At 37.1% G+C, this 20170-nt stretch overlaps 1 protein-coding gene across 1 annotated transcript in view; it reads left to right on the forward strand.

Annotated features, from left to right (window-relative positions):
• NAV3 (neuron navigator 3) overlaps positions 1-20170 on the forward strand; it is an 819162-nt gene that overhangs the window by 616305 nt on the left and 182687 nt on the right. Inside the window, exons 9-10 of the mRNA XM_019653202.1 lie at positions 2153-3179; positions 15395-15510. Of these exons, the coding sequence (XP_019508747.1) occupies positions 2153-3179; positions 15395-15510 (1143 nt within the window). The remainder of the gene's footprint in view (positions 1-2152; positions 3180-15394; positions 15511-20170) is intronic.

Below are 20170 nucleotides of genomic sequence, written 5' to 3' on the forward strand. Positions count from 1 at the left end.
GTGTGTGTGTGTGTGTGTGTGTGTGTGTGTGTGTGTGTGTGTGCTTTCCTCCAGAGAAAGTGAAGCCAAGCTCGAGACTTGACCAATAAACAGGAATTAATCTGATGAAATATTTAGTAGGCATTTCTACCTGTAGGTAGTTGATGTGTTCTATCTACCTCTGAGAATGATTCAAATTATGATGAAATGTTATCAGTCTCTGAAAGGGATCTGTAAGTGAAATAAATTTGCAAGTACAAGTACCTGTACTGGAAACAGATAGAAGTAAAAGATTGAAATGCATTCACAGAGAGTTTTCATATTTGAGACATTGGATATTTTGAAGCTTGTTGGATTTGTTTGTCTTAAATTAGTTAATAGTCCTACTTTTTTTCAGAGTGCCTTAGTGTTGGAATGTGAGCCTAATGGATTTCTACAAATGTTCTAGAAATTGACACAATTGCATACTTTACATGAATACTGAAAAAAATCATATAATTTAAAATTTAAATATACCATGTAAGGAGTTTGACTTTTCAGTGACCTCCTACGTTTTAATCTAGAGTATCTACACACAGTCTTATATTAATTTTTGCTAGTTGAAATGTGGAATTGTAGAAAGGTAGTGAGAATTAGAAGTCAATGTTGTTATACCAATTTGTTTAAGAAGATATTATTATAATTGTTAATAAACATTTTACAAATCTATTATATTTTAAGTACACTTATTTAAAATGGGCAAGACTAGTATATTGTACTAATTGGCTTCATTACATATTGTTTATTATGCATTTTCATGTCTTTGAAGAAAACATTTAGAAATAAAAGCATTATAGTTTTACATTTATGAATATTTAATGGAATTTAATGGGCTCTAAATTCTGGAATATTATGAAAAGGGAATTCTTTATAAAATATTTTCCTTGGACATTTCATCAAAAACAGTTTTGCATCTATTTGTCAATGTTTTCTTGTATGTTAACAGTATCAAATGGTGCCTCTTTTGCATAAATATCTAATTTAATAATTTATCATCCCATCTCTCAAAAAAAATAAACTATGAAAGAGGGAGGCATTCATGGTAGATGAAACGTAAAGTAAATTACTGGACCAGAATTAAACAGTTCCCAGATGTTAGCATTTATACTGAGGTCTTTTACTCCAGGCTCAGTTCTTTTTTATTCTGTACCGTTATAAAATGTCTTTTTCATTTAGTTTTTCATGCTTAAAAATAAGGCTCATGATCAGACATTAATTAATGCTAGAACAATCCTATAAAAATCTTATCATAATAAGATTTCTGAGTAAAAATTAGTGCGTTGTAAAATACCTATATGACAAAGGCCTTATTTTCCAATGGTCCCCAAAAAGTAGCTCATTTTTTTATTAGAATTTAATGTGTGTTCAGATCTGTACTGGAGGGTATGCTAGTTAAGAGCACAGACTTTGAATTCAGTTCATATCCAGGCTAGGTGACCTTGAACAAGTTATGTAGTTTTTCTTTGCCTCACTTTTCTTCATTTGTACAATGAGGATGATAATATTAATGTATACTTTGTAGGGTTGCTATAAAGATTGTATATTATATATAACATATGTACACATATTATGTATATATGTATATTTCTTAGTAGATTATTGGACCCATATAAGTATAAATTTCAATGCTTCTTTTATACAAATAAAAATAAACAGTATTAACAAAAAGCAAAATCATGATTCATAAGCATATTTAATCAGATAACAATAAGCTAGTCTCCCTGTAGTTAAAGCAATTTCTCAATATTCATTATACAACATATTTTCATAATGCTGTGTGGAATATCATCTTACTGCTACGAGCAATAACAGTAATTGGAAAAAATACAAAGAACTGTTACAGTGTGGATAGTGTTTTATCCATCTTTGGCTATCTGTGACTAGCAAAGTTCATTTGGAGAAGAGTAATTTTAGAAGGGAAAATAGAGCAGGTCTTTTCCAAAAATCAGTGTCTCTCAGACACGTTTGATACAAAAACAACCACATCACAGAAACGACTGTTGCCACACAACTTGCCTGTCTTAGGTTCACAGGAGAAACCCTTGCACGTGTCTATAGTTAGAAGTACTCAGTGCTGTGATATAAACGATCAGAACTAATCATCCTTCCCTTTACATCTTTTCTGGCTGTCCAGATTCCTCCAGAGGACCTCAACCATCTTCAGGTGTCAATGGTAACGTGCAGCCCCCCGGCACCGCGGGGCAGCCCCCTGCCTCCGCCATCCCTTCTCCAAGCGCCAGCAAGCCCTGGCGCAGCAAGTCTATGAATGTCAAGCACAGCGCCACCTCGACCATGCTGACTGTCAAGCAGGCGAGCCCAGCCACCTCTCCCACGCCACCGGCGGACAGACTGAAGCCGCCCATCTCAGAAGGCGTCAAAACAGCGCCCTCGGGGCAGAAATCCATGCTTGAAAAGTTTAAGCTGGTCAACACCAGGACTGCTCTACGGCCCCCACAGTCTCCCAGTTCAGGACCCAGCGATGGTGGCAAGGACGACGATGCCTTTTCCGAATCCGGGGAAATGGAAGGGTTTAACTGTGGCGTGAATAGTGGTGGGTCGACAAGTAGCAGCCCCAAAGTCTCTCCTAAATTAGCTCCTCCAAAAGCTGGAAGCAAAAATCTCAGCAATAAAAAATCTTTGCTACAGCCAAAGGAAAAAGAGGAAAAGAACAGGGACAAAAATAAAGTTTGCACTGAAAAGCCAGTCAAGGATGAGAAGGATCAGGTGATGGAAATGGCTCCAAAAAAGACTTCTAAAATTGCAAGCTTGATCCCCAAGGGCAGCAAGACGACAGCAGCCAAGAAGGAAAGCTTAATCCCATCTTCCAGTGGGATCCCAAAACCAGGCTCCAAGGTGCCAACAGCAAAACAAACCATCTCACCTGGCAGCACAGCAAGCAGAGAGTCTGAAAAATTCAGGACTCCCAAGGGAAGCCCTTCCCAGTCCCTACCAAAGCCCATAACCACTGAGAAAGCAAGCACATCCAATTGCCCTGCTCCTTTGGAAGGAAGGGAAGCCAGCCAAGCTTCTCCGGCTGGTTCCTGTGCGGGGCTGGTGGCGCAGGGCGGTGGGCAGACCACAGGAAATGGTGCTGTCCAGCTCCCCCAACAGCAGCAGCACAGCCACCCAAATACCGCCACGGTGGCTCCATTCATTTACAGGTAAGGCGGCCTCTCGCCATCCACAGTTGTAAACTTTTACAGGGCTACACACTCAGAGTGTAATAATGAAGGTTACCAGAGCCATGTTTGACATAGTCATTTGGGATCATTGTTTCTTGCTGAAGATAGAGAACTAGAATTTAAATTTTCAAGAACCTCTGCTATGCTGTGGTCCTCCCCTTTCCTCAAGAACTTGAGGCCTTCCAAAGTTAATCTAGGGAGCGTTTTCTCAATCCATTGAGATTTTTGCTTCCCAGTAATTGTCATCAGTTTGGCTCAAATAAACTCTTATAAGTTAAAAAAAAGTTAATCTAGCTGTTATCAAAAGCAAAATAGAATCCAGATGCCATGACTTCCTTTTGTATCTATTGCTGCTGTTACTACTACTATTATTTTTATTATTAGTCTTTTAAAATAGTTCTCAGATTTATAGCGTTTACAGATATTTTGGGTTTTACCCATAAAGGGGCAGGCTCTGGAATCAGACACATGTAGATTTAATGTCCAGCTCTGCCACTTACCAGCTGTATGACTTTGGACAATTCCTTAAATCTGTGTCTCGTTTTCTTTAGCGGTCAAATAGGAACAGTAGTATCTACCTCATATTCTTGGGAACAGTAACAGGGATAATGCATATAAAATGTTTATTACATATCCTGGCACATTTTAAATGTTCAGTATACGTTCTTTATAAGGCATTGTTTTCCCAACATAGAATTTATATTAATTTCCCACAGGTAGACACAAGTTTCTAGGCAAAAATAATAACCTATGTAATTATTATATTTGTACTTTATTTTTAATTTGTTTTTGCATTCTATTTATTTATTATTTTATTTTGTTTTGTTTTATATTTATTCTACATACAGTAAATGTTTTATTTTAACATGTATATTCTACTCTACAGTTAGAAAAATAGCACATTTTACCTGTTGTTCTGAGGCTTGTTTTAATTGATTGGAAACATGTCAGTCATTGCTGTGTCTATGTTTTTATTCACTGTCTATTCGCTGAGGAGATAGCCTAGGGAGGAATAATGTCCGTCCTTTTAGCAGGTTGGCAGTTCAGCAATTGGAAAGAAATTTTCTGAACAGGAAGTAGGATCTGCTATAAATAAGTAAAGATCAAGATTATATAGCTGAAATCTTTATTAAATTTATTAAATGTATGGGTTCTTTTAGAAAGAAAATAATTATAGTGATTCATTTTTCCTCAATGAAATACCCAAGTGCTGTTTTCTGAGGCTTTATAGACTCAACAAAATAATTTTTATAATTACTGTATTTCAGCTCTTGGGACACCTCATTTAAGTTTACTATTCTGACTTCAGTAGTAATAATTCATTTAAGTCTTTCTGTTTGGATCAGATGGAAGTCTGTAGCTCTTTCTAACTCCAGAGTCCCTGTTTGACAAAGCAGAATTTAACATAACTAAATCATAATCTGTATTTCAAAACTAAATGTAATAAAACCATAAAGTTTTGAATTTGTCATACTCATCATACTTATGAATTTTGTGGTGTTGAAACGATGGCCCCAAGAGTCAGCTTGCCTGGGTTGGAATCCCCATGCTACCATTGATGTGACTTTGGGTGACTGATTCAAGGACTCTGAGCCTCAGTTACAATTTTTTAATCTGTAAACTGGGGATGATGATAATAGAAACTTTTTCATAAGGCTGTTTTAAAGATTAGATAAGCTAATATTTGTATGGGGCTTAGAACAGCATCTGACACATAGAAGGCCTTCCTCAAACTTCAGTTTCTAATCCTATGAAGTGTGGTTGATAAGAATATCTAACTCATTTGGTTGTTTTAAAGGCTAAATAAGGCAATCCCATGGATAGTTTTTAGCAGAGAGACAGATTTGGAGTAAATGACTTATAAAGGTCAGTAATTATTTTTATTCTTATTAATATACATAGCTGAAATTAAATAAAACCATCCTATAAGAAAATTTCACATCGTAGTCTATACACATGAGGCAATAGTTGTTTGAAGTGTTTCATCAACTCAGAATAATTTTGTAAATGACAATTTAAATCTTCTTAAGGTAGAGTGCTCAATATTCAGGTTTTTTAACTGTTAGTGAAAGATATTTATATCAGAGTCATGTCTTTTGGATCATGTAACCCTTGATGTTCTTTCGACTCTTGACTGCTCTGACTCCATTTAAGAATCTTTCCTGCAAAATCCCTGACAGGCTTTTTGGAGTTGCTAATCATTTGGTAAAATCATAGTAGTAATTTGCTGTTTTCTAATAATATTATCATTTGTTAAGTGTTTACTTAGTGCAAGTCTTTGTGTTACACAGTTTATGTACATTTTGTCTGTATTTTCTTATTTAAACTTGATCAGAAACCCACAAAAAGAAGTGTTATCACCATTTTACAGAGATGAAAAAGCAGAGATTTCAAGTCAGATTAGTGATAATCTCTTAAAGTCATAGGGCTAGTAAGTGTTTGCCTTTGAACCCAATTCTGCCTGTCTATAGCAGCATGCCTATAGACTTTGCTTATCACTTCTTTCTGCATGTGTGAAAATAAGACGCCTTGTTACTAGGAAAACTCTGGCTGGGAAAATGTCAATGGTAGATTTGTATAATTCTCAATGAGAACTTCTTTACAATGGGAAATGCTTAATCACTTTTAAGTATGTAAATTTAAAATACATATATATTAAAACACATATATTTTAAATTTACAAATATGTATCTATATATCTATATCTATATATAAATACATGCATATATTTAATATTTAAAGATAAATAACTTCTATATAATGGAAAGATTTATGGCTGACATTTTCCCCCTTTCTCAGCCCACTTCTAGGTCATGCTAGGTTATTAATTATTCCTTCATATAAGTGAAATCATATGGTATTTGTCTTTCTCTGTCTGACTTCTTTCACTTAGCATAATACCCTCTAAGTACATCCATGTTGTTTCAGGTAGAAAGAGTTCATTCTTTTCTTTTAGCTGAATAATATTCCATTGTATATATGTACTGCCTCTTTATCCATTCATCTATTGATGGACACTTAGGTTGCTTCCCTATTTTTGTCTATTGTAAATAATGCTTCAAAGAACATATGGATGTGTATATCTTATTTTTAGTATTTTGGGCTCCTTTGGATAAATGCACACAAATGGGATTGCTGGGTCCTTCTTTGTTTCTTGTTATAGCCTTTGTTTTAAAGTCTACTTTGTCTGGTATCAGTATTGCTACTCCAGCTTTTTAGTTTATTACCATTTTCATTAAATATAGTTTCCATCCCTTTACTTTCAGTCTGTGTGTGTGTGTCTTTCGATCTGAAGTGAGTCTCCTATAGGCAGATTTGTAAGGGTCTTCTTTTCTTATCCATTCAGCCATGCTGTGTTTTTTGAGTGGAGCATTTAATCTATTTACATTTTAAGTAATTGTTGATAGTTGTAGTTACTGCCATTTGTTATTCATATTTTTTTACCTTTTTCTCCTCCTCCTCCTCCTCCTCCTCCTCCTCCCTTTCTTCATAAAGAAGTCCCCCTAACCTTTCTTGTAAAACTGGTTTGGTGGTGATGAACTCCTTTAATTTTTCTTGTTTGGGAAATTCTTTATCTGTCCTTCGATTCCAAATGATAGCTTTGCTGGGTAAAGTAATCTTGGTTGTAGGTCATTGCTTTTCATCACTTTGAATATTTTGTGCCAGTCCCTTCTGGCCTGCAGAGTTTCTATTGAAAAATTAGCTGACAATCTTATGGGTACTTCCTTGGAGGTAACTAACTGATTTTCTCTTGCTGCTTTTAAGACTGTCTCTGTGTCTTTAACCTTTGGCATTTTAATTATGGTGTGTCTTGGTGTGGGCCTCTTTGGGTTCATCTTGTTTGGGACTCTGCAATTCCCAAATTGGGCTTGTATGTCTATTTCCTTTACCTGGTTAGGAAAGTTTTATGTCATTATTTCTTCAAATACGTTTTCAATTCCTTACTCTCTCTTCTCCTTCTGATACTACTATGATGTGAATGTTGGTACACTTGATATTTTCCCAGAGGCCCCTTAAACTATCTTCATTTTTTTGGATTCTTTTTTCTGTTCTGATTGGGTGTTTTCTGCTACCTTATCTTCCAAATCTCTGATTCAATCCTCTGCTTCATCTAATCTGTTGATTCCCTCTAATATATTTTTTTATTTCAGTTATTGTATTCTTCATTCTGACTTTTTATTTTCATGTTTTCTATCTCTATTTTTATGTTCTTTATCTCTTTGTTGAAGTTCTCACTGAGATCATTGAGCATCCTTATAACCAGTGTTTTGAACTGTGCATCTGGTAGATTGCTTGCCTCCATTTTGTTGAGTTCTTTTTCTGGAGTTTTGTTCTGCTTTTTCATTTGGGAATGTTTCTTTGTCTCCCCAATTTGGCTGCCTCCCTGTGTTTGTTTCTATGTATAGGTAGGCCTGCTATGTCTCCTGGTCTTAGTAGAAGGGCCTTATATAGTAGATGTGCTGTGAGACCCAGTGGCGCAGTCTACCTCTTCTTTTGAGCCAGGTGCTCCCAGTGTATCCCTTGTGTGGATTGTGTGTTCTCTCCTGTTGTAGTTGAGCCTTGATTGCTGTTGGCACATTCATGGGAAGTATTGACCCTCAGGCTGATTGGTTGTGAGGCCAGGCTGTGATTACAGTGGAGAATTGTTGTGCAGGGGCCTACCCTATGGTGCTTGATTTACATTAGTGAGGCTCTGTTACCTGCCAAGTCTGCCCTTTGTGTTTGTGGAGGTGATTGGGTGGTACTCTGGTATGGTCTGAAGCTGGCCACCAGGTTCTGGGGCCTCTTGGGTGGGACACAGTTGCAGGCCAAGGTCAGTTGCTGCCTGTGACCTATCTGGGGCCACTTGGTGTGAGCTTAAAGTGATCTTCAGATGGTTGCCACTTGTGTTGGGCTTGAAGGTGCTTGAGACAGGCTAAGCTGCAAACCAACCGAGGCTGACTGCCACTAGTGTGAGACTTAGGCCTGCTTAGCAAGAGGTATAGAGCACACTCAGGCCAGCTAATGCTTGTTTGGGGTTTGTGAACCTTTGAGAGATTTTAGGAAAGTCCACAGCATGAGCCAAAAACAGGCTGTTTGTATGGAAAAGCCACTGGAAGTAGCTTGGGTGGGCCTACAAGTTGGGAATGGCAGGATCTCAGGGAAGCATCAGGGCAGGGTGAATAGTGTTAACCAGGTTGATGGATACTGAGATATCGTGTCTCCCTGTGTATGTGTGAAAGCTGGGTGGGCGGAGGGCTCAACAAAGGAACAATGGCTTCTACCAGCACTCTTGTCTGGGAGAAAACTGCCACTCCAGGCATCACCCTGCAGCCATTCAATTTAGTTCCTTTCTGTATGTCCCTGGCACCTTTAGAGCTGTGGCCCCAGTGTTGGAGTTCAGAGTGAGTAAGTCTGTCAGCAACTAGGTCTATGCACAGCCCTTTAAGCGATGCGCCTGGGATTCCAGCTGCCCTCTGTCTCACTCAGCCACAATCTCTGCTGGCGTTCACAGGCAGAAGTTGTAGAGACTTCTCTCCCGCACTGGAACCCTGGTTTGGGAAGTCTAGTGTGGAGCTGGGACCACTTGCTCATCAGGGGGGACCTTTCCTGCAGAGACAGCCCTATTGATGTTTAACTGCCACATGTGGGTGTGAGACCAGCCTGTTCCTTGTCTCTGCCCCTCCTACCAGTCTTTATATGGCTTCTTCTGCATATTTTTAGTTATTGGTCTTCTGTTCAGCTAGACCTCAGGCAGTTCTCAATGATGGTTGTTCTGTAGTTTAGTTGTGATTTTGATGTGGTCATGAGAGGAAACAGTCACAGTGTTTACCTATTCTACCATCTTGACCAGAACTTTCTTGTGTTTTTGTCATAGAGTTTATCACTATCTGCTATTTTTTTCTTTACTTATTAGCCAGTATGATTTCAGCCACCTCTGACTTTAACGTAAGCTCTTTGAGAGCCAGAGTCTCTTCCTTATTATTTAGTAGCATAATAGTCCAGAACAGAGCCTACCCACAGTAATCACTACTTAAAAATTATTGAATGAAACACTGTCATCCTGGGGTAGACCAACCTGCTATGGAAGAATAAAAAAACTGCCAAAATGTACAGTAGGATAGGAAAATTTTGAAAGTGTTTTTCTTTCCATAAGTGGGAGAATTTAATTGAAATGTAAACAGCTTTAAATATTTAAAGGTGCAATTATACTTGCTGCTCATTCTGAAAGACATTCATTCAGTTATTTTCTTTCATTTTTCAGCACTACCTACTAACTCCCTAATGTGCATAAGACATCAAGGATAGCATGAAAACAATACTTACCATATGTCGTTTTCTTTCCATTGTCCACAGTGTAGTAAGCATGAAGCTGACTCCAAGATAACTACAAAGTGAAGCAGGAGGTTTAAAGCTCCTCAGCAGTGAACCAGATTTGTTACATTGAGACTTTAAAAACGTGGAAAATTACTTTTAGCCATGAAATCAGGGAAAGTGGCACTTGAGCTGGGTCCTCAAAGATAAGTGGGATTTGGGCATGCAGAGATGAAGGGCATAGGAGAGGAAATGTAAGGCTGAAGGAACCATATAAACAGGGTAAACACAAGATAGGTAGAATGGTGGGTGAGTTGATCAATATTCCTGGAAAAGGAAGATTGATTGGAGGCTGATTATAGTAGAAATTCTTGAATGTCAGGAAACTGGACTCTGTGTATATGTCTTTGTGTGGGTGTACAGACATATGCACACAAACATGTATGAACCATGATGAGGAAAATTACTATGGCTTTAATGTGTAAAATGGATTGTTAGGAGGAGGGTCAAGTTCATTCGATAGCTAGATGGAACAAGTTACTGACTTTTAGAAGTTGCTTTCTAAAACTTGAATTAAAGGTCCCAATTATAAGAAATAAAGAAAGAGAAAGGAGAAGAATATAGTTAAAGAAAGAAAAGCCTAATTTTTGCTGTTCCTCGTATTTCTTGGAGTCTACCCTTTATGCTGTATTTTCAAGCTGCTTGTCTTGCCTGAAGTTCAAAAATTGTTACCTGAGCTTCTTCAAACCTTCCAAAATATTCCTCCCCTCTTCCCACAAGTCATTTTTTTCCCATTGCTTTTGCAATCAGTACTTTAGTATATGTGCTGCCAAAGCAAGCACAAGCATTCAGTACTTTGGAACTATATTCCCCATGCTTGCAAAGATAGGTGAAGTAAAAAAATGAAGTAATTAATTAAGGAAACAAGAGAGACTGTACATTTTTCCTAAACCAGTGTCTTTTTAGCATCCCCTAACAAAATTTCAAAATAGCTGTTAATGAGATTCATAACTTAACTGTCTTTAGGTCTACATTCTTGTTCTTTATTTTCTGACCATTTTAAGTAAATGCCAAAATAAATAAATAAATACATTAATTAATTAATTAATTAATTATTTTTAAAAAAGCATTGGACATAAAGCAAACTCCTGAAGGCAAAGGGAACAGAATCAGGGATGTGGGCAATTTGCAAAAGAAAAAAATTAAAATTAAAATTAATAAAAAACAAAAAATAAAGAAAGAAAAAGAGAAAGAAAGAGAAAGAAAACAATCCTTAGATAAGGCAAGGCGATGTTACAAGGGAAGAAAATCATCATGCTTTTTAAGCCCGTTAGTTAAATATAAGCAGAGATCTTTTATACACACTTAATTTGTAAAATTAGCTCAAGAAAGTCTGAATTTAGAGGTTTTTCTCTCTTTTGATATACAATGTGTCATGTATAACAGCTCCATGGATTCTCAGAAGAGGTTTTTGTTGTAACAAGTTTTTCTGAGATTTCAGATTTGCCTGGAAGTGACACGGGAAATTGACGATTATACGATGTTCTAAAAGGGAAAGAATACAAAAGTATTTGAAAATGCTTACTCACATGGTTTTCAGTGTGCCTTGTTTGTTGAACCGATAGATGGAGTAGGAGGCTCCGTGATTTTACAAAGATCGAAATGTACATAAAGCTTTTGAAAGCCCTGCAGCTACAATTGTGGATTATGCTGCAGTTGTGGTTTTATGTGAACTGGGCATAATTGGTCATCAGCACAAAAAGCTCATTGAATGCTTGCCTTGCATGCTTGAATTTGCCAGGTCTGATACATATCTGTGCGGTGGGTAGCAGCTTAAACTCCCTCACACAGCAATATTTTTAAGACGGAACATACAGAGACAATTCTAGAGAGGGCCTGTTGGGTAGAACACTGCTGTGAGTTGGCATTCTCTCAGCAGAGGAACTCTGTATGAAGTACCCTTTCTGTACTTGGCTTACAAGGTTCATCGCTAGATTGCCTCATCAAAACATTGCTGTTTCTTCTTTCTACTTTGTTTGGAAAAAAAAATTAACTTCCAGAAAATTTGCAAGAGTAGTACAAAGAACTCTCATATACACTTAGCTTATGCACCCAGTTGTCATGTGTTTCTAATGCCCCTTGGTCTGGAAATGGTTCTTCAGCCTTTTCTTGACTTTCGTGACATTGATAGGTTGAAGGCAGGCGTTTTGTAAAATATTTCTTAGCGTTGGTTTGTCTGGTATTTCCTCGTGATTAGACCCATTTTACCTATCTTGTCTGGAATGGCAGAGATAATGCTCTGTTTCTCCCGTTGTGTCCTATCATGCAATATTGGTAGTACCTATTTTGATGATGGTGAATTTGATCGCTTGATTAAGATAATGTCTGCCATGGTTTTCCACTATAGGGTTACTTTGCCCCATTTTTATTTTAATAAGTATTTTTGTGGGAAATATTTTGAGACTATGTGGAAAAATTGTATTCTTTAATTTATTTTTACCAATAAGTGTTAGCATCCATTGAGATTTCTTGCCTGAATTAATAATGTACTCCAGTGGATGTCAATTGATTTCTAATTTGATTATTCCTTCTAAATTTATGCACTATTCTACTTTAATAGAAAGATTTCTTTTTTCCTCTCTCTCTCTTTAAATTGTGTGGGCTAATGGGCTACTATTGTATTCAATGGAATATGCTCCATTGATATGACTATTTATTTTGATACATAAATTTTACCAGATTTAGCCTCTGGAAGTCCCTTCAAGCTGACTTCTCCCCCATTATTTTTTGAGAACTTTCTTTCTTTTTGGCTTTCGCTGAAGATCTCCCAGTCTGATCTTGTACTCTCACTGCCTTGGCTTCAGCTTTTATCTAAGGAGCCCTGATTTCCTTCTGTGGAGAGTGATGTTTACAAACCAAGATCTCACTGGTCCTAAGATTTTCTAAATGGTGAAATGTATATAGGTACACACACACACACACACACACACACACACACACACACTTTGATAACATTATCGCAATATTTATTATTATATATAAGTATTATTATATCTGGCCTGGGGCCCTGGCTGTTACCTGTCTGCCTTCCCACCAGGAAGGAGAGAAGAAAACAACCCCATTTCTGGTTTTGGAAAGATGGTTGCTTTTCGTTCCTGTTAGTTGTGTTTATAAAGCAGGAACTATAAGACCATTAGCTAATGTTGACTCAAACCAGTTCTATTTGTATCAACATTTATGACTATAATCATATGAAGATGAATCCACAGAGAGATATATTTTTAATATAATCAATATGCAAACCCATATACCTGAAACTGGACATTTGAATAATGATAGTATCTAGGGTTTTTTGCTGAGTTCCTTTAAGTGGCACATATAATAGCTTCTTTATCTTAAGAGTAAAATTTAAGGTAGTAAAGAGTAAAATTTAGGATAAACCAGTGGATATTGTCATATTCAAATATGTACTGTCTGTTATTAACTAGTGATTGAATTATCTGCTAGCTGAGGGGACCTCAAATGTAATAAAGTACTCAGTGTCTAGTGGCATTTGGATGGAGTTAAACTGTAGGGTAGTGGTTAACAGAACAATATTTATAGGCAGCTAGGTTTAAGTGATACTTTAACAAGTATCTACCAGCTTGTCATGTAGGGTAAGATATTAAACCTCTAGAAGCCTTAATTTATCTATAGCACCTACATTACAGGTTTTTTAATCCATTCGGGATGGTATAACAAAAATGCTGTAGCCTGATTAGTTTAAACAACAAACATTTATTTCTCACAGTTCTGAAGACTGGAAGGTCCAAGGTTAAGACACTGGCAGATTCAGTATCTGGTGAAGGCCTGCTTCCTGGTTCACAGGTGGCCATCTTCTCACATGGTGGAAGGGGCAAGGGAGCTCTCTGATTGCCTATTTTATAAGCACAGTAATACCATTCACGAGGGCTCCACCCTCATGACCTAATCCCTCCAAAGGCCCTACCTTCAGTATTATTACATTGGGCCTTAGGTCTCAATGTATAAATTTGGAGGGGAAACATTTAATTCATATTAACAGGATTATTGTGATGTTTGAATGGTAATCCCTAAGTAAAACACTAGGCATAGTACTTGCCATATAGTAAGTGCACATAAACAGGAAATAGCTTTTGTGTTAATCATCCATGAAGTCTGGACTTTCAACCACTACAACTCTTAGTAGCAGACACTAGCACCAAGGGCCTGGCTTATTCGAACTCTAAATTAGATGGCATTTTTGCAGTGCTGTACCTTATAGTTTCAATAGGTATTTGTAACATGTTGACATGTTGTAAGTGCACAGTAAGATAGTGTGCACAGGACCGTGTCTGCTAAATAATTTGAAGGATCATCATGATACTCTTTTTTTTTAAGTCAAGATGAGGATAATGCAATACCAGTTTATGTAGAAACAGTGAATGATGCCACTGCCCTATGTCAAAATGTACCTTTTGATTAGAGGACACTATTGATTTTTAAAGTCTTCATAAATTGTTTCATGAATCAATCCTGAAATCTTTTATTTTCCTGGAATGAAGCATGCACAGAAAAAGAGGACATGGTGGGAGTCTTCAGATATCTAACTGAATTTCTTTGATCATATGTATATATCTTAAACCTTTACCAGTTAGCATCGATTGTCCCTCTAGAGACTGGAGTTAAAATCTGATTCTGTATAATGAGGTGGAAATCCTGGATAAATGGATGGCTTGTAACATATGTAGAGCAGAGATCTGGACCCATTTAGATGTGTACACAAACCAAAGATGCCCTCTAAGTCCTTTTTATAATTATTTGAAGATTAACTCCTCCCTGTTCCTTTCCTTGATCAATCTGTTTCCCTATCAACACTACTGTAGGAAACTCATAGGGAATACCATGGAAAATACACTAAAGAACTTAAAAATACGGCAAATAATATTGTCCCTTGTGACTGAAACTAAAAATACATTAAAGAGTGAATCAGCCAGAAATATGCACTACCACATCAAAAATAAAATAAAACAGGGGCTTCTAAGATAAGACTGAGATGTCAGAAGCATGAATACTTTTATAAAAGATTGTCTCAGGCAGCATGAGTGGGGACTTAGCGAGTAGAATTGAGTCCTAGACCTCATATAATTGGGAAGATAGCCACAGTCAGCTCCTGAGGAATACTTTTTAAGATGTTTGTTTAGAGCAAAGCAAAAACTCAACACCCAAAATACATTCTGAATACTCTTGCTTCATACAGGTTTTCCTAGAGGGAAATACTGTGAATGTAACTAATGTGACCACAAGCATTCAGATTCCTGTGACAGTTGCTGGTCTTGTTCTAATAAAAATCAGTTGGCATTGGGCTTTAGACAGCCATCTCAGCAAACTACTTACTGTGACTCGGCTTCTAAGAGACCGTCTGTGGACACTGAGGCTGCATGGCTTAGGCCAGTCCTAGCTCACAGCCAGCTCACCAAGGCATCATCACTGAACCTCCTTGGCAGGCAGCCAGTAAGCTTTCCCTGGGGTCTCCAATCTCACCACATACTCTCCATTTAAACTCCTTCGGCAAGTAATCACGATCCTTAGACAACTTCAGAGCAATTTGTTTCCCTTCATTCATAGACAGCAGACTAAGGAACAGGTCAGGGAGATACAGTGGCCCACAAGAAACAGGCCCTAGTAGAAGAATAGACTATGGTGGACTTTAGAAATGAGTAGGGAGGGGCAAGGAAATTCTCCTGTAGTCAGACAGCTTGGAATGTCCCAGTTATAAAGAAATTCTTACTTCCCCTGATGGAAAACTTTTAATATGTTGATTTCTTCTTGTACTAGAGAACTTTGATGAGTCACAGGTGACGGCAGTTGCTATTAATTTCTGTTTTCTTGGTTAATTTCAGAGCACATTCAGAAAGTGAAGGTCCGTCTCTACCCTCTGCTGACTCCTGCACCAGTCCTACGAAGATGGATTTATCATATAGTAAGACTGCTAAGCAGTGCCTGGAGGAGATATCTGGTAAGTGACCTGATGGATGGGTAGGTCAAACCTTAGGATTTTGGTAATCTCTCCATAAGACTTTTTATTAAGTCGTATTTATGTTATACTTTTTCTCTTAAGCATAAATGGACTGTGTACATCTTATGGTTCAGAGGTTCTTAGATATCTGGCTATTCTGCTTTCTTGCTCTGTAAAGAATGGTAGTGCTTTGAGAGGCTGAGATTTTAAGTCATTATTGCCCTTGGCAAGTTGAATGCAATAAAAAAAACCCCAAAAAAACCTAGAGACTCTTCTGTTGTTAATAAGGTAGCTGTTGAATATATTTGGAGATTTAAAACGTATTAAGGATCAGGTGTCCATGTACATTTTTCATGGTCAATCTAACCCTGCTCTGTCTTCAATTCTGTATTATTTAGAACATGTCTGTCTACATGGTAACTACAAATGTGTGTTCTGGAAATAAAAAGTCTAATTATGGAAATATTTTAATATACAAATAATGTAAGAAAAAAGACATATACATGCAATGTAAGAAAAAATAAAAAACACATAAATACCCCAGACAAAGTTTGTCAATGTATAAAACAGGACTCTTAGCTTTAGTCTAATGTTTTTTCTAGGATCCAGATAAGCCTAGGCATGTATGAAAGGCCTTTTGTGTAATTTTGTTTTATATAGGTCTGTATTCATGAAGATCTAAGTAAGCTTTTAGCAAAATATACTGTTCCTAAAGGGAAAGAGAGTTTAAGAATATTTTATCTGTTTCTAAGTCTAAGAGTGCATGGGAGTAGAAGTAAAGTCTGTATTCCAGAAAATCTCCAGCTTAACCCTTGTATATTCCAAAGAAAAAAACCTAAAATAACTATTTAATTAAAAAAATTTACAGCAGTACGCCAAAGATTCCAAATATTGCTCTGAAGCTCATGAAAGTAACCATATCATGGATTTGGGGTTAAGAAATGTCTCACTTCGGCATACGTGAAACACTTTGGCAAGCGTTCGCCATTACTGCAATACTCACCAATGGCTACTGACAACAGCGACAGCACAACATCCCCAGGGTTCCTTTTAGAATTAACAGCAGTGGTATAATTAGGCATCAGAGGTTTCGTGTGGTGATGACAGTGGGCCAGTGCAGGGGAGGGGTAGAAATGGTGATGCAAAACATAGCTATGGAGATGGCATTTGCAGATGTTACAAATATTTGGGGGAAGTGTTAGCTTTCCCATAGCTCCAGACAGCCCCATGGTCAAAATGATTATGCATATCTGCATTTCTGATTAGATATTTCTTAAATCTAGTGTCGCATGAAGATGCATATGCTTCACATATTTCTGTACTCATGGATGTCTTCAATTAGTATCAAAAGGACTATAAAATAAAGAATTCAAATTGGTTAGGGAAAATGCATTTAGTAGAGTTTGAATACTAATATTTACATGAATTTCACAGAGAAACATTGTTTTTTTTTCCTGGAAATTAATATATCACTGAGTAGCTCTGATTAAATAATCCATATTTGATTTTTATCTCCAGTTTCTTATTCAGTCTGCTGTTTGATCATTTTTTTTCATATTTCAAGTTAATGTTTTCATTTAATGTTCTGATGTTTTAATAGAATACTACTTAAAAGTGAAATATAAAGTAGACTTTAATATAATATAATAATTTAATTGTTTTATTAGAAGGTATAATATTTTTAGCAATAATTTATTTATATAGAATCATAGATTTAAGTCTATGAGTTAGATAGGAATATAATAAAAGAAAGAAAAGAGCATACAAGTCCTGAAATGAGGTTTATCTGATTTTGTCATTAATTTAGCCAGTATTGAGGTAGTAAAAATTCCTCTCAGTGCAAACTTGAGATTTTGTGGAAGAAAGATGGTATTTGTTCATGGTTAATAAGCTATATATTGAGTACCATAGCTGAGAAATCTGGATAAGGGTATACAAGTGACCAGTGATTAGATGACTAGCATACCCTGACCTTTATTTCAATGATCTTGTCTTCTATTTCCTTCCAAGCTACTTACTCTCATGGTCATACCCAAGATCTGGGCATCATAAGAACCTGCAGCTTCTCTATAACCTCTCTTTCATGCACCCCATTTTGCTGATTACAACCTCCTATCTTTTCAGGGTTCTTCCTTTTATTCCCTGACTCCACCAATGGTTCTACTATGATTTCCAATTCATTGATCCCACCACCTTTTACTGACCCTCACCAAAATCTTCATATTCTTTCTGCTCCCCGTTAAATCAGCTGAATCCCTATGGTAACTGAATGTAATTTTAATTTTGCATATCCTCTAACTCCCTTGCTTCTCTTTTACTTCATTGTACTCTTTTGAGGAATCACCGACCTGGTTACTTTCAGCTCTGCACCTAGTCCATCTAGCAATGAATTGACCTGGAGAAAAACCCATCACGTGTTGATATGACTCACTTTACCTTCATGACAACCAATCTCAAGTGCATATTTAATACTGCTCAAGAATCATGCCATATTTCTCTGGTCCATTTACTCTTTTTTGCAACATTTATTTTCTTCTCAAACCTACGATACCACCTGTCCCATCCTTTCTCTTAACCAATGACCTTGAGGTTCACTTCACTGAAAAACCCTAAAGCAGAAAGAAAAGAATTTCGTAAACCCCTGCGATGACATCTACTTACTTATGTACAATGTTTATACCCATTTTTTCTGCTTTTCCTTGGATTACTTTTTCTTCTACCTCTTTACTGTCTCCTTCTCCACGAAATCATTGTCTTTAGCCCCTAGGATGCTACCGTTTCTCCAATCTTAAATACATACATACTTGTATACATGCATGTATACACACATACATACATGCATACATATATATACATAAAAACCAAATTTGTCTTGACCCCTTCCACAGCTTTCCTTCTCTTTCTGATTTCTTTTGTTGCTAGTACAGCTACTACATTCTCGCTGCCAGAGAAACCACAAACCACATAAGCACTTGATGTATTGCCAAGCCCTACCTTAGACTTGCCCACAGGATATTCCTTCAGAGACAATATGAGATATGGGAAAAGAAGTATTTTAGGAAGTAGAACAATTATTTCTGGCCCCTGCACTGCCGTTATTTAGCTGTTTGATTTGCCCCTGGTTTCCACTTTTGCGAAGTGACTATTGTACTGCTTAATAAATTCACAGGATTAGTGTGAGATATGGTTTTATTCTTCCATTCGTCTTTTCAATAATCATCATCTGGTGCTTTATACATGCCAGGTATGCCAAGCTTCGGGGAAACAAACATGGCTAAGACATGAGTTCTCCTATGGAAGAATAAGAGAAAAATAAAACTGTAAAACCACAAATGATTGAATTACTAGACATATGGGAACAGCTAACTTAGCTGTAAAGAGTTATATGGGGCTTAAAAGAAGGTCACACATGTATATTGTGGAATTCTAATGGACAAAGAAATCAGGGAATAATATTTCAGGAAGAAACAACTTCAATGAAAATAATTTGGAAAAAAATTCTACTTACCTTTTATTTTCATTAGATTCTTATTGTAAGACTGGGAATTTTTCCTAAATTAATTGGGACGTTGGTAGTTCACGGGTTTTCTGTAAGCTGAAGCTTCAATGCTATTCCTATTGTTGAACTCTTTTTGCTAGTGGTTAGTGTGGGAGCCTCACTGGGGAGTAATTCTGTCCTGCTTCCCAAGTGCAATAGCCTTAATGATACAGCACTCTGACGGAGTTAGTCTTAAAAGGATAAGATCCAGGTTTTGCAAATTTTTGAAGCCTATACAATTTGGGAGAGTCTGAAAATAATATAAAACTACATAATTATATACAGTGTTTAAGAAAGGGACTGAAGCGAGTTAGTAGTTCTGTATCTTAAACACCATTGGCTTCACCACAAGCATACCTTGACATCTTGGTACAGTTTTGCCTGATAAACATCCATTGCTCAGTCTGCTAAACACAATATCTTGATTTTTTTTGGGGGGGGGAAGAGGACTATAACCCCATCATTCTCTGTTCATGTGGGTCAAGTGAAATTGACCCAACAGATCCAATCAGAACAACCCATTTCCTTGACCACGGTGAGACTTAGGAATGGACATGTGACCCAACTCAGTTCACTCAAAACCAATCCAGAGCCTTTCCTGAGACTATTAGGAAGGAGACACTTTTTTCCACTAGACCTGAAGCTAATCAAAAGAAAGCTTGAGACTATCTCCATCTACTTCTCCCATCCATTCAGTTCCTTAGAATCCATGTATAAGTGAGATCATATGATATTTGTCTTTCTCTGACTGACTTATTTCACTTAGCATAATGTTCTCTAGTTCCATCCATATTGTTGCAAAGGATAGTCTCAGAGACACAGAGGAAGAACTGAGGGTTGTTAGCTGGGAGGGGGTGGGGATGAAGGAGAAGGAGAAGGGATGAGACAATACAAATTGGTAATTGCAATATGGCCTCAGAGATAGAAAAAGACAGTCTGAGGAATATAATCAATAATGTTGTAAATATTTCTTAGGGGACCAGATGGACTCATGTCCTGTTGGGGAGACCACTTCATAGTCGGTGTAGAGGCCTGACCACCGCACTGTATTTCCGAAGCTGATGTTGAATAATATTGTATGTCAACTGTAATTATATATACATATAGTCTCGGGACATGGAG

Source organism: Hipposideros armiger, unplaced genomic scaffold (genome assembly GCF_001890085.2).
Source record: "Hipposideros armiger isolate ML-2016 unplaced genomic scaffold, ASM189008v1 scaffold_199, whole genome shotgun sequence".
NCBI lineage: Eukaryota > Metazoa > Chordata > Mammalia > Chiroptera > Hipposideridae > Hipposideros > Hipposideros armiger.